This window comes from Nerophis ophidion, linkage group LG12 (assembly GCF_033978795.1).
Source record: "Nerophis ophidion isolate RoL-2023_Sa linkage group LG12, RoL_Noph_v1.0, whole genome shotgun sequence".
Lineage (NCBI taxonomy): Eukaryota > Metazoa > Chordata > Actinopteri > Syngnathiformes > Syngnathidae > Nerophis > Nerophis ophidion.
The window spans coordinates 61,096,820-61,112,365 of NC_084622.1; the positions used below are offsets into that span (position 1 = coordinate 61,096,820).

Below are 15,546 nucleotides of genomic sequence, written 5' to 3' on the forward strand. Positions count from 1 at the left end.
TTTGGTATAAACTCGACTGGTCGTGTTTGGAGGAAGAAGAATACTGAGTTGCATCCCAAGAACACCATACCTACTGTGAAGCATGGGGGTGGAAACATCATGCTTTGGGGCTGTTTTTCTGCTAAGGGGACAGGACGATTGATCCGTGTTAAGGAAAGAATGAATGGGGCCATGTATCGTGAGATTTGGAGCCAAAACCTCCTTCCATCAGTGAGAGCTTTGAATGGTTGACCAAATACTTATTTTCTACCATCATTTACAAATAAATTCTTTAAAATTCCTACAATGTGAATTCCTGCATTTTTTTTTCACATTCTGTCTCTCACAGTTGAAGTGTACCTATGATGAAAATGACAGACCTCTGTCATCATTTGAAGTGGGAGAACTTGCACAATCGCTGGCTGTACATAATTTAATCAGAATGACCTTAATGCTGAAATGTATTATTTACTACATTTCTCCCCAGTCGCCTCGACTAAATCTCCCACAAACCGAGAGTGGGGAAGGGGGGAGCTTTAGACACATGTAATAGGTCAGCATAGAATTTCTAATAAAAGAGCCTTGTACTCCCCCACGCAGAAACCCTATTGATGTGAAGGTAGATAAACATCCCGGTCTTTTCAGCATCGCATGGAAATAAAACCCTTCCCCCCTTATTGATGAGCAAGTGAGACCTACTGCGGATCTATTAACAAAAGATCCGGCAGTTAATTGCTCACAGAGCTTTCACACGTCCAGCCCTGGGAATGCTGATACTATTCAGTATGTAGGTCAGCAAAAGGTTTATTGTGTTTCACTCAAAACTCTAACAATCCGTTTTAATATGATAGGCTACTGTAGTTTTTAGAAATACACCTTATGGTTTTAATTTAGACTGACCATACGTCCTCTTTTGTGGGGCTGCCCGGGCGGAGTTTCTTAAATGCCTCAAATGTCCGGCATTTAGAGTTAGGGTTGTGTGTATTTTTAATGTACGTTCAGGATTAAGAACGGGTTAAAAACAAAACAAATTGTGAAGGTGTGCGCATGCAACAGCATTCGTAAGGGAGGGGCAGAGACAGAGAGAGTGTTATGGTAAATATGTAATTTTCAGTCTTTTGTGTCTTGTGCATGTTAAGAATTGACAATAAATAATCTTGAATCTTGAAAAGCGCATGCGTCGCCAGGCTCTGCTTTTTATCGATAGATTTATCAGATTAATTGTTTTATTATTCATAGCAGGGGTAGATAGATAGATGGATAAAACTTTTTGGACTCCTTCAGGAGAGTTCCATGAATTGATTAACGTGGACCCTGACTTAAACAAGTTGAAAAACTTATTGGGGTGTTACCATTTAGTGGTCAATTGTACGGAATATGTACTGTACTGTGCAATCTATTAATAAAAGTTTCAATCAATCAATCAATTTCTTCAGGAAAACTAAAAGTGTCAAAAGTGTGCTCTGGAGGCCATATGCCGCTAATGTTTTAAAAGGCACATTCTAAAAATACTATTAAAATAAACCATAACATAACACAAGTGAAATAAAAAGCTTAAAAGGTGAAATTTTTGAAAAAGTTACAATGACGACTAATAAAACAAAGCTGTTTTTTTTTCTTTCAAACTGTCATTGTTCAAAACATAATATTGAATCAAAATCAATGTTATTATGAATTATTGACCTATCCAAGGTTCCCATTACTTCACATCAAATATTCCACTCTGAAAAATATTTTTGGTGGAAGATTTTGCATATTTGTGTGTGTTTGCCATTAAAAAGATATTTTTGTTTGACAAAAAGAAAAACTGTGATTACTTATAGAGTATATTGTGAATAAATTGAGAACAGGAAGTGAATAAAAGTTTTAGCAACAGTTATGTAAAAGAAAAGGGGCTCTGCTTCTTCCTACTCCTTTTCGAACACGTTAAAAAGAGGAACTGGAAATTGTGATTGCATGTTCCAAATAAACTCAAACTTAAAAGGGCGGAAAACAAACAAACAAAAAAAAAACAACATAAAAAATAAACTAAAAAATGTTGAAATGCGGAATATATGTGAAATTGATGTCGACTCCAGAGATTTAGGCGTTAAATATAAAATGTACATATATAATGTACCCTGGCACACCATTATAAAGCAAAACCCTTTTTACACTTTTATACTGAAATAAATACACCGACAACTTATTAAATAAAAACATAGACAAAACTACCAGCAGCGATAAAGTTCAGATCCATGAAGGAAAGAAGAAAGTGAATGAATGTTTCTAACTGAATACATTTACATATATATAGTCAACACATTTTTTTTTTTCATGAATTAAGTAACGCTTATGACGACCTTTTTCCAAAACACAATATAGAATGTGAGATATACGGTAACAGGATAATGCATTCGTTTATAACTTTTTTTCAAAACGCTTACAAAAAAGTGGTACCCCAAAAATGTACCTACTGTATTTTTCCGACTATAAGTTGCAGTTTTTTTAATAGTTTGGCCGGGGGTGCGACTTATACTCAGGAGCGACTTATGTGTGAAATTATTAACACATTAACGTAAAATATCAAATAATATTATTTAGTTCATTGATCTAAGAGACTAGACGTATAAGATTTCAAGGGATTTATGGATTAGGAGTGACAGATAGTTTGGTAAAGGTATAGCATGTTCTAAATGTTACTAATGATCTATTGCTAACGATGGATTCTGATGCGTCATCTATGTTGCTGCTCCTCGATCTTAGCGCTGCTTTCGATACCGTCGATCATAATATTTTATTAGAACGTATCAAAACACGAATTGGTATGTAAGACTTAGCCCTGTCTTGGTTTAACTCTTATCTTACTGATAGGATGCAGTGTGTCTCCCATAACAATGTGACCTCGGACTACGTTAAGGTAACGTGTGGAGTTCCCCAGGGTTCGGTCCTTGGCCCTGCACTCTTCAGCATCTACATGCTGCCGCTAGGTGACATCATACGCAAATACGGTGTTAGCTTTCACTGTTATGCTGATGACACCCAACTCTACATGCCCCTAAAGCTGACCAACACACCGGATTGTAGTCAGCTGGAGGCGTGTCTTAATGAAATTAAACAATGGATGTCCGCTAACTTTTTGCAACTCAACGCCAAAAAAACGGAAATGCTGATTATCGGTCCTGCTAGACACCGAACTCTATTTAATAATACAACTCTAACATTTGACAACCAAACAATTAAACAAGGCGACACGGTAAAGAATCTGGGTATTATCTTCGACCCAACTCTCTCCTTTGCGGCACAAATTAAAAGCGTTACTAAAACGGCCTTCTTTCATCTCCGTAATATCGCTAAAATTCGCTCCATTCTGTCCACTAAAGTCGCTGAGATCATTATCCATGCGTTTGTTACGTCTCGCCTCGATTACTGTAACGTATTATTTTCGGGTCTCCCCATGTCTAGCATTAAAAGATTACAGTTGGTACAACATGCGGCTGCTAGACTTTTGACAAGAACAAGAAAGTTTGATCACATTACGCCTGTACTGGCTCACCTGCACTGGCTTCCTGTGCACTTAAGATGTGACTTTAAGGTTTTACTACATACTTATAAAATACTACACGGTCTAGCTCCATCCTATCTTGCTGATTGTATTGTACCATATGTCCCGGCAAGAAATCTGCGTTCAAAGGACTCCGGCTTATTAGTGATTCCCAAAGCCCAAAAAAAGTCTGCGGGCTATAGAGCGTTTTCATTTCGGGCTCCAGTACTCTGGAATGCCCTCCCGGTAACAGTACGAGATGCCACCTCAGTAGAAGCATTTAAGTCTCACCTTAAAACTCATTTGTATACTCTAGCCTTTAAATAGACTCCATTTTTAGACCAGTTGATCTGCCGTTTCTTTTCTTTTTTTTCTATGTCCCACTCTCCTTTGTGGAGGGGGTCCGGTCCGATCCGGTGGCCATGTACTGCTTGCCTGTGTATCGGCTGGGGACATCTCTGCGCTGTTGATCCGCCTCCGCTTGGGATGGTTTCCTGCTGGCTCCGCTGTGAACGGGACTCTCGCTGCTGTGTTGGATCCGCTTTGGACTGGACTCTCGCGACTGTGTTGGATCCATTATGGATCGAACTTTCACAGTATCATGTTAGACCCGCTCGACAACCATTGCATTCCTCCTCTCCAAGGTTCTCATAGTCATCATTGTCACCGACGTCCCACTGGGTCATTATTGTCACCGATGTCCCACTGGGTGTGAGTTTTCCTTGCCCTTATGTGGGCCTACCGAGGATGTCGTAGTGGTTTGTGCAGCCCTTTGAGACACTAGTGATTTAGGGCTATATAAGTAAACATTGATTGATTGATTGATTATAGTTATTTGAATAATATGTTACGTTAACATACCAGCCACCTTCTCAGTTGGTTATTTATGCCTCATATCAATCAATCAACCAATGTTCATTTATATAGCCCTAAATCACTAGTGTCTCAAAGGGCTGCACAAACCACAACACAAACCACGACGACATCCTCGAACGTACACTTATTGAGCATGTTGTTCACTATTCTTTATTTATTTTAAATTGCCTTTCAAATGTCTATTCTTGGTGTTGGCTTTTATCAAATACATTTCCCCCAAAAATGCGACTTACACTCCAGTGAGACTTATGTATGTTTTTTTTCCTTCTTTATTATGCATTTACGGCAAGTGCGACGTATACTCCCGAGCGACTAACACTTTGAATAATACGGTACTTTGAAAATTCCTAGCGCCAACACTGCTGTCAACAGAGGAGAATAAATGCTTTATTTAAAAAAATATATATTATTTATAAAGCAAGTTCGAGTATCATTGGCCAATTTTCACCTTGGCACGCATATATGTGTCCTCTTTTGGGATTTCAGAATATGGTCAACCTATTTAATTGATGGCAAAGGACTTAATAACAGAAATCATTGAAGTGATCCGGCAGAGCAAAAGTGAAAACACACCACTTCAATGTAACAGCAGGGGTGAGGGAAAATTTTAAATCCAAATCAAATTATCTCCCAGACAAGTCAAGATCATTTATCTGCCCCCTCACCAAGCCAACGGGGGGCTCTTTTTAGACCCCTCCAAAGTGTCAGATGGGCTTTACAGTGAGACCGCACACAAAGACTGAACAATGGTCGTCCAGCGTGGGGAATCTTAGAGATGCCTCTTTAAACAATGAACACGCCAACGTTCGAGGAAACACGTGTCGCCATTGTGATGCCATGTTCGCCCCCCATAGCTGCTCAAAACTTAGCAACCGTCGAAGAAAATGAATATCGGCTCATAAATGAGGTTTCACCGAGAGCAATACCAAAAGGAATGAGATCTAAATCTACATCTGAGGATTTTCACTGGCAGGTGACACCCTGCACCTCACATATACAGTCCTTGTGAAAAATCACAGTTTGACATGACTCCCAATGGGGCTTCAAGCAAAACGAAACTCTCCAAAGCCTTGAACAGCCAATAATTGTGTGTTAATCCCGAGCCCTTTGTCGGTTTCAAAACAGCCTGAGTCGTGTGGGCTACAGAAAAGACTACCATCCACACTGCAGTGGCCATTATGTATTGATTACATGCATGTAAATTACAGTGCCATTTACTGTTGCTAGGTGACAACTAAATTATGCAGGGCTGTCTACGGAGCTGCTCTTGTCTTAGCAACCAAAATGCTTGGACAATCGCTGTAGAAAGATTTTAAAGCACAAACAAAAAAAAGAGAGCTAGTAATTGTTCATTGATACACATTAAACCAGGGCATGGCATTATTTATAGTTAGTAGATTCATTTGAAAAAATTCCCATTGAATTATTAAAAAAAAAAAGTATAGGTTGAAGTAGAACGGTTTTAATGGACACAAGAAAACATCCATCCATCCATTTTCTACCGCTTATTCCCTTTTGGGGTCGCGGGGGGCGCTGGCGCCTATCTCAGCTACAATCGGGCGGAAGGCGGGGTACACCCAGGACAAGTCGCCACCTCATCGCAGGGCCAACACAGATAGACAGACAACATTCACACACTAGGGCCCATTTAGTGTTGCCAATCAACCTATACAAGAAAACATTCTTTTTTCTAAATTTTTTTTTTTTTTGTCTAGGATAGTGTACTTTGAAGTTTACCAATACTTTGAGTATGTTACATCATGTCTGAGACAACACAACCTTAATACTGTAAATAAAGGAGATTACACACACTGGATAGGAAGTTCATGTGAACATTTCAGGGTGAAGGGGGGCAATAGTTTTGATTTGGGAGAAAAAAAAAGAAAAAAAAAACCTCTTCTGCTTCACTGAATATATACTGTACACTAAACAAACTTTACAGTTACACGCTGTGAGGCGTCCACCCAGGAGCTCCTCTGGCTTCAGGCTTCATTAATCAGAATTAATTGTGTCATGTTGGGGCCCGGGCAAGCGATTAGAGGTCCTATTAGTTCAATTTCTGCTAACAAGATATTGGCTGTGTTCACATATACACACATATATATATATATATATAAATATATACATACTGTAGACACAAAGATATATACACATAAAAACATACATACACAAATACAGTATACATACACACACATAAATACACACATATATATATATATATAGTTAAGTATATAGAGATATACATCTATACAAACATAAATATGAATGTATATTTATGTGTGTATATATATACACATATATATATACATGCACATAAATATATATTTATGTATATGTGTATATATATACATATATATACGTACACACATACATAAATACATACATACAATTATATATACATATTTATGTATATACACATATGAATTTGTATATATATATATATATAAAAACATACATACATACATACATGTGTATATATACATATGTATATATATATATAGTGTGTGTGTGTATATATATTATGTGTGTGTACATGTATACACACACACACGTATATATATATATATACATACACACACACATATATATATATATATATATATATATATATATATATATATATATATATATATATATATATATATATATATATATATACACACAAATATACATATATATATATATATACACACACATACATACACATATTAGGGTTGTCCCGATTTGATATTTGCCAAAAAAATGCGTATCGGCAAGGCATGGGAAAATACTGATCCACATCAAGTTTTTAAAAAAACTCCAGTCCGTTTTTTCCAACACACCAATTTAAATAATACATTCCACTCTTCTGCTGCTCCCTAAACTCTGTTCCGCATTTTCCAGAACACCTTCAAAACATCCAAAGGTCTGTGTTCTAATCGTTCAAACGGCCGTGTGAATTAAAAGTTACGGTAAAAATTTCAGCCGTGTGGGATTATTTTATCCTACAAAACGAAAATGATGAAGCGGTGGAGTGCACAACATGCCACGATAAAGTCAAGCGTGGTGGTAAAGTTGTAAGACATTTTAATGACTCTTGCGAGTGAGAGGCTTTTTAGCACTCATCATAGATGAACACAGGAGCAGGCTGACACTTAAGCATCTTCAATCAATCAATCAATGTTTACTTATATAGCCCTAAATCACTAGTGTCTCAAAGGGCTGCACAAACCACTACGACATCCTCGGTAGGCCCACATAAGGGCAAGGAAAACTCACACCCAGTGGGAAATCGGTGACAATAATGACTTCAAGTGCTCGTCTTTTTTAGAAAGAATCTCCCCATTATGCTTGGACTGGGGCAAACAATTGAAGGGAGTGTGTAGATATATATAGTTTTTTAAGTTTACACTTGTTCAAGAGCAAGTATTGATGCTGAGTTATAGACATTTTATCCCACTCAGGTTGTGTGTTTTGCTTTTTTTAATAATGTTTACAGCATTATTTGCACTTTATAATGTTCACTTTTTTACTGTTTAATGATGCCATTTCTGTTTGTCATGTATAATTTTTGATATTTTGTGTTTATCCTTGAATACCAACTATTGTGTGTTATTCAAACTCACATAATTCAGCTGGCTAGTTGTTATCAAGAGTACTAAAATCCTTTTCAGCATGAATCTGACAACTAAGTAGGCTAAATAACTTTAAACTTTAATACATGATCGGATAGGCCAGTATCGGTATCGGATCGGAAGTGCAAAAACAATATCGGTATCGGATCGGAAGTGCAAAAACCTGGATCGGGACATCCCTAATACATAAACCCATATACATACAGTATATATATGCATATGTGTATATATATATATATATATATATATATATATATATATATATATATATATATAAACATATACATACATGAATAAACACATATACACACATATACATACATATATGTATATACACATATATATATATATATATACATATACATATATATATACACACACATATATATGTATATACACATACATGTAATATATACACACACACACACACACACACACACACACACACACACACACACACACACACACACACACACATCTATATATAATATAAAAGTAATTTTCAAAACACAGCCCCATGAAGCAGTTGGTGTTCCAGGTAAAGTCTTTGTGTGTATGTCCTATAATATTGTTTACCTGTAATAACACCATTGTTGAAAGTAAATTATTTTTATGTTGCTGTTTAAACATGTCATCTTGAACCAGGCCTCTTTCACATTTTGTTCTTTTGTGTTTTTTTAGCTGAAGAAATAGGCATAGCTAAATGCTTTTTTTTTAAAGAAGATTGGAGATTATATTTGACTTGTCTTATATTATTTTCAAAGCGTTTTTATTGTTTCTTGTCTCAGAATACCTCTCAAGTTGTGATCTTGTTATGCAAAACCTACTTCTCTTACTTGTTGGTACCTGTTTTTGTGTATTTAGTATCCACATTAATCCTGAAAATGTCAAATCAAGGCATGGTGGAGATATTTAGTTACGTTATTTAGTTATTTCCATTAATGGGTTAGTTTATAGGTCAAACTATATGGGGATATACGTTTTGATCCACATGGCCCAGCCCTACCCTCGTGTTGGCGACAGTGCTGGCACAGTTTAGGGATGTTCTTTATGTTTAATTGAGCATTACTTATGATGCCATTGTGTTTATATGTATGAGGGCACATGTGTACCTTGTTGGAGCGGTAATAATGAAATTGTGATATTTAAGACATTTTACATTGCTCCTAAAATTTTTTCGGCGCTACAAAAAATGTTCTGTGCCAATAGGTGCTTGGATTTATTAGCACCGGTGCTACTGGTGAAAACGCTAAGCGTACAACTCTGACTTTCAGGCTTGGACCACAGCCAAGAGCAATTATCCAGAGGCAAAGGGCAATTTGATCAAGAGTACATGATGTTAGTTGAAGTAGAAGCTCTCTGCTGGGGCTGATAGTGGACAACTAGCAAGGTTTTGGGCATTTTGCCAAAAGGGTCACCCTCAAAGCAAAGGGTGGTGAGGGGTTATGTTTAGGGCTGGGCTGTATGGCTAAAAACTATATCCAATATACGTTTTTTATATTGATCAAAATTGATAATTATTGATACTTTTTAAGACTTATTTAAGCCTACCAATAAATACAGTAAAACCATTTTCAACTTACCAAGAGTGCTATTTATCAGTGGAGAGGGTGTCTGGTAGTCAGGTAGGATGAGCGTGGATAAGGTCATAAAATAATAAAAGAACCGTATTTTTCGGATTATAAGCCGCACTTAAAATCCTTTCATTTTCTCAAAAATCGACAGTATGCTTTATAACAGTGTGCCTAATGTACGGAATAATTTTGGTTGTGCATACCAACCTCAAAGCTATTTTTTTGGTACATGATGTAATGATAAGTGTAACCAGTAGATGGCAGTCACACATAAGAAATATGTGTAGACTGCAATATGACGCCAAAATTTTAAATGTTCCCATTGCGAATATAAAACATTACACACGGCAATCAAAAAGCTATGAAGCCGCACACCGCTTGATGGATTGTCGGAGGGTTACGGCTACAGTAGTCAACATACGAGTATTATTATGGTTTGTGTAGAAGGAAAGCAAAATGGCACCTATTAGCAGACATTTTTTCAGGCGTTTTGTTTCGCAATATTTAGCAAAACCAACTTTTCTTTCCTTCTGGTACCTGCTGATGTGTATTTGGGATCTGCATAAGTCCTGAAAATTTGCGCATGTCAGCCTTTGTAGCACGTAGTCGATAAGCTTCTTCTTTTTCTCTATCCTCTATGGAACATTCATCCTCTGCTGTTTCCATTTCTAATATAAAAGTAACTTAAAGTTCTAACTTAGTCATTTAGTGGCCTCATTATGGAAAGACTACCAGCGTAGTGGGTTTACATATATCACCCATGGAACTCTAGTTATAAACAGCACATGTTATGTAGACCACAAGGAAATGTTTTCAATCTAGAAAATCATCATCATGGATATTGGTACTAAAAATCATAATATGACCCGTTTAATGCGCCCTATAATCCAGGTGCACCTCATGTATGAAAATAGACCTGAATAGACCCAATCATTGGCAGTGCGCCTTATAACATGGTGCGTCCTATGTTCTGGAAAATAAGGTACATTGAAAAGGTAGTTACAGATTTGAGACACTAGATGGCAGTGGTGTATACCGTATTTTTCGAATTGTAAATCCCAGTTTTTTTCATAGTTTGGCCGGGGGTGCGATTTATACTCTGGAGCGACTTGTGTGTGAAATTATTAACACATTACCGTAAAATATCAAAAAAAAATTTTTCATTCACTTAAGAGACTAGACGTATATCAGCAATCGTCACACACGCACGTCAACCAATAAAAATTTGGGGGGGCGTGTCATGGCAGAAAAAAACAGAAGTCGCACTACAGTATAAATCGCATTTTTGGGGGAAATTTATTTGATAAAATCCATCCATCCATCCATCCATTTTCTACCGCTTATTCCCTTTTGGGGTCGCGGGGGGCGCTGGCGCCTATCTCAGCTACAATCGGGCGGAAGGCGGGGTACACCCTGGACAAGTCGCCACCTCATCGCAGGGCCAACACAGATAGACAGACAACATTCACACACTAGGGACCATTTAGTGTTGCCAATCAACCTATCCCCAGGTGCATGTCTTTGGAAGTGGGAGGAAGCCGGAGTACCCGGAGGGAAACCACGCATTCACGGGGAGGACATGCAGAAAGATCCCGAGCCTGGATTTGAACCCAGGACTGCAGGACCTTCGTATTGTGCGGCAGACGCACTAACCCCTCTGCCACCGTGAAGCCTATTTGATAAAATCAAACACCAAAATAGACATTTGAAAGGCAATTTAAACTAAATGAAGAATAGTGAACAACAGGCTCCTTCACTATGTGGTAGGTTCCTGCGGACGTTATTTCCATCTGTTGTTGACTTTTTTTTATACGGTGTTGATCTGGAAATAGTTGCTCTGGCACCGAAGGGAGATGTTGACATGTGGAGTTTTAAGCAGTCCTGGGTGACTTTTCAAACGATGCTACACATTAGCAGTGGTGCTACTTTTTGTTGCAACGCTTTTGCTGCATAATTGTTCAACATCTTCGTGCTTGAAGCCAAACCACCGCCAGATGATAGACTCTGTGTTTTTTTCCCTTGGGAATAATTTTTTTCCTTCTTTTTTATCAAATTCGCACCTTCTCTCTCTCGTATTACCACCCGCACCGCACTGTTAGCATCACAGCTAACGTTACCACGTCGCTACCTGTCTGCTCCGCGGGAGCGTGTGACGTTGCACACGTGACGTATGTAAGGTGCGCTTGTTTTAAGCCTCTGCGAGAAGGAGAGACAAGTACAGTGGGAAACACATGCAGTGTAAAGCCTGCAGCTAAAAGAAACTGCTCGAGAACGTACACTCGAATTTCTATACCGCACAGAGACAAACCCGCGATACATCGAGTATATCGATATATCGCCCAGCCCTACCTTGAAGGTAGAAAAGCGCTTTACAAGGGTAACCCATTTCCCATTTATACTGACATGGTTTCCTCGGCCTAGCCCTATAGTTAGGTTGGTTTTTTAAGTGTCAGATGAATGAGTGAAAAGGACGAAGATGGAGGATGCTTACTTGTTTGTAAGACTCATCAAGGGCCCAGTCAGTGAAACCGTTGGCTGGTGTGAAGGGAGGCAGTCCCACCGGAGACAACATCTCCTCCTCCGGCTCCTGCTTTATGGCCACAGGAGGAGATGAGGAGGACTTTCCAGCTGCTGACTGAGGCTCAGCACAAGCAGCATTGAATGGGAGACCTGGACCCCGCTGGACTCTGGAACTCTTGGCTTCCGGGCCGCTTTCCTCCTCAGGTATCTCTTCTTCTTCTGAGTCTTCATCGTCGTCGTCATCATCTTCCTCCTCCCCTCCATCCGCTCTGGTCGGATGCTTGTTCAACGACTGCTGAACCGCCTGTTGAGAGAGGCCGTCCGCTCTGCCCAAAAAGTCCGGCCTGAAGCCCGGCTGGGCTCTAGCCGTGGCCCCTGCAGCGTGTTGGGCGAAGAGGAACTGAGCTTGGAGGAGGTGTTTCTCTTGGAAGTTCATGTCCTGCTTGGATTCGTGTTGTCTTTGGATGTGCTCCATCAGCGCCTCCAGCTTCACACCAGCAGGACTGGACTGGGGGCATCTGGCTGCGCCGCCCTCCTCCGATAAACCTGACTGAGAGAGACACGGAACACCACCACTTCAATTACAGATACAGTCACAGCTGATGGATAAGCGGTGTTCCTCAGACCAGTCTCTTTTAACCTTTTTTCAGCCAAGGCACGGTTTGTGCGTTGAAAAAATCCGGAGACACACCACCAGCAGATATCAGTAAAAAATGGAACTCGATATTGACAGCAAAAAGTCCCAATTGTTGGATATGACTTTAAACCACAACCAAGCTGTGTGTAATGCTACAGTGGTCACAATATTCAATATATACTTGTTCAATTAAACTTGTGGAAATTTTTAATTAACATTTAGGCCTACTACGCTACTGTATTTAAATATTACTCATGTGGTACGCGTCTCATTAGTGGTGTGCCAAAGAATCACTTCATTAAATATTCAAACACAGTGTTACTGTTCGAACTGAGTGTAAGGTGGTCCAAATCCTTAATATATACTTGTTAAATTAAACCTCTGGATGTTTTTAATGAATATTTAGACTTAGTACGCTACTGTATTTAAATATTACTCATGTGGTACGTGTCCCAGTAGTGGTGTGCCAAAGAATCACTTCAGTAAATATTCAAACACAGTGTTACTGTTCAAACTGAGTGTAATGCTACAGTGGCCAAACTCTTTAACATATATTCATTAAATTAAACCTCTGGATGTTTTTTAATGAATATTTAGGCCTAGTACGCTACTGTATTTAAATATTACTCAGGTACGCGTCTCATTAGTGGTGTGCCAAAGAATCACTTCATTAAATATTCAAACACAGTGTTACCATTCAAACTGAGTGTGAGGTTACAGTGGCCATAATCTTTAATATTACTCATTAAATTAAACACCTAGATGTATTTCAATGAATATTTAGGCCTAGTACGCGACTGTATTTCAATATTACACATTCTGGTGGTAGTTGGAGAGCCAAGTGTGTTCCTAAGTAGTACTCAGTGGAAAAAGGTTTGAGAGCCACTAGGATGGATGCTTTTCACTCTGTAAAAATGTCTAAATAAATACTGTATATTTGGTCTTAATGGACAAAAATACGTGTTTTCATATTTTTTGTAATCGGTATATTAGATGGATTTCTTTACCTCGGTCTAGGTACAAATAATAGGCTCTGATTACAACAACATTTGAAAAAGTACAATAAGAAGACATAATGAACCTTTTTGAGCGGGACAAAAATACGTTTTTTAAGAAGTTAAGACAATTACATTATGTTATTTGAAACCGAACCTTTGGAGTTAAATTTAAAAAAACGTAATTTTATCATTTAAAAAAAGGAAGAACTTTCTCGAAGAGATTTTCTGTGACTTCACTTCTTCTCCATGAGGTTTAAATGGTGTCTTTTAAAGCAGACGTTCCGTCCAAAAACCCACGTTGTCGGTTCCATGTTGTAAGAAAGGAAGCCGGTCGGGGAGTAAAAGGTACGCCGTCATGTCTGCTTTTGTTGCGGAGTGGGACGTCTTCGCTAACAAACACTCACCATCTGTGCCTCGCTGGGATCCATCATGGCCGCTCCTCGTCTTCTTTTGCCGCCACAACAGCCGCCAACATCGCACGACGGCGGCTCCGACACACTGCCGACTTTCGCTGCTTCTAACGGTGGAAACGCTTTGGGGCCAAAGGAGGAGGAAGAGGTGGAGGCCGGTGGAGGTGGTGGTGGTGGTGGTGGTGGGTGGAGGTGGAGGTGGTGGTGGTGGGGAAGGCGGGGGTCGGGGTCGTGGGGGAGGAGCATACTTGCCAACCTCGAGACCTCCGATTTTGGGAGGTGGGGGGCGTGGTTAAGAGGGGACGAGTATATTTCCCCCTAAATTCACCAAGTCAAGTATTTCACACACATTATATATATATATATATATATATATATATATATATATATATATATATATATATATATATATATATATATATATATATACATACATTAAAAAATACTTGACTTTCAATGAATTCTAGCTATATATATATATATATATATATATATAAATAATTAAATAAAAGAAATACAAGAATTTCAGTGTTTATTTATTTACACACACATAACACCCATCTACTCATTGTTGAGTTAAGGGTTGAATTGCCCATCCTTGTTCATGTACAGTAGATGGCAGTATTGTCCTGTTTAAGAGTGTCACAACATTGCTGTTTACGGCAGACAAACTGCTTTACAGTAGACGAAAACTGACTGCTGTAGTTGTGTGTTGTTACCGCGCTGGGAGGACGTTAATGAAACTGCCTAACAATAAACCCACATAAGAAACCAAGAACTCGCCCTCGATCATTCTACAGTTATAACGTCATTGGGCAGACACGCTGTTTATACACCTCACTCAGGTCCGCATGAATTTCAGGGGATTTTCGGGAGAAATTTTTTCCCTGGAGGTTTTCGGGAGAGGTGCTGAATTTCAGGAGTCTCCTGAAAAATCCAGGAGGGTTGGCAAGGTGGAGGAGGAGGAAGAGGAGGTGGTGGTGTAGGAAGAGGAGGAGGAAGAAGAGAAGGAGGTGGTGGTGGTGAGGTATGAGCAGGAGGAAGAGGAGGTGGTGGGGTGGGGGTGTAGGAGGAGGAAGAGGAGGTGGTGGTGGTAGGAGGAGGAACAGGTGGTGGTGATGGGGGTGTAGGAGGAGGAAGAGGAGGTGGTGGTGGGGGTGGTGTAGGAGGAGGAAGAGGAAGTGGTGGTGGTGTAGGATGAGGAAGAGGCAGTGGTGGTGATGTAGGAGGAGGAGGTGGTGGTGGTGTAGGAGGAGGAAGAGGAGGAGGTGGTGGTGTAAGAGGAAGAGGAGGTGGTGGTGGTGTAGGAGGAGGAAGATGAGGTGGTGGTAGTGTAGGAGGTGGTGGTGGTGTAGGAGGAGGTGGTGGTGGTGTAGGAGGAGAAGGAAGATGAGGAGGTGGTGGTGTAAGAGGAA

The 15,546-nt window shown here is 39.4% G+C and overlaps 1 protein-coding gene across 1 annotated transcript in view; it reads right to left on the reverse strand.

Annotated features, from left to right (window-relative positions):
• Positions 1 to 14,329, reverse strand: part of LOC133563650 (AT-rich interactive domain-containing protein 3B-like) — a 41,302-nt gene extending 26,973 nt beyond the window's left edge. The window contains exons 1-2 of the mRNA XM_061917911.1: positions 14,126 to 14,329; positions 12,058 to 12,636 (exon numbers count right to left, since the gene is read on the reverse strand). Coding sequence (XP_061773895.1) covers positions 12,058 to 12,636; positions 14,126 to 14,152 — 606 coding nt within the window. The 5' untranslated portion in view covers positions 14,153 to 14,329. The remainder of the gene's footprint in view (positions 1 to 12,057; positions 12,637 to 14,125) is intronic.
• Between the last annotated feature and the right edge of the window lie 1,217 nt (positions 14,330 to 15,546).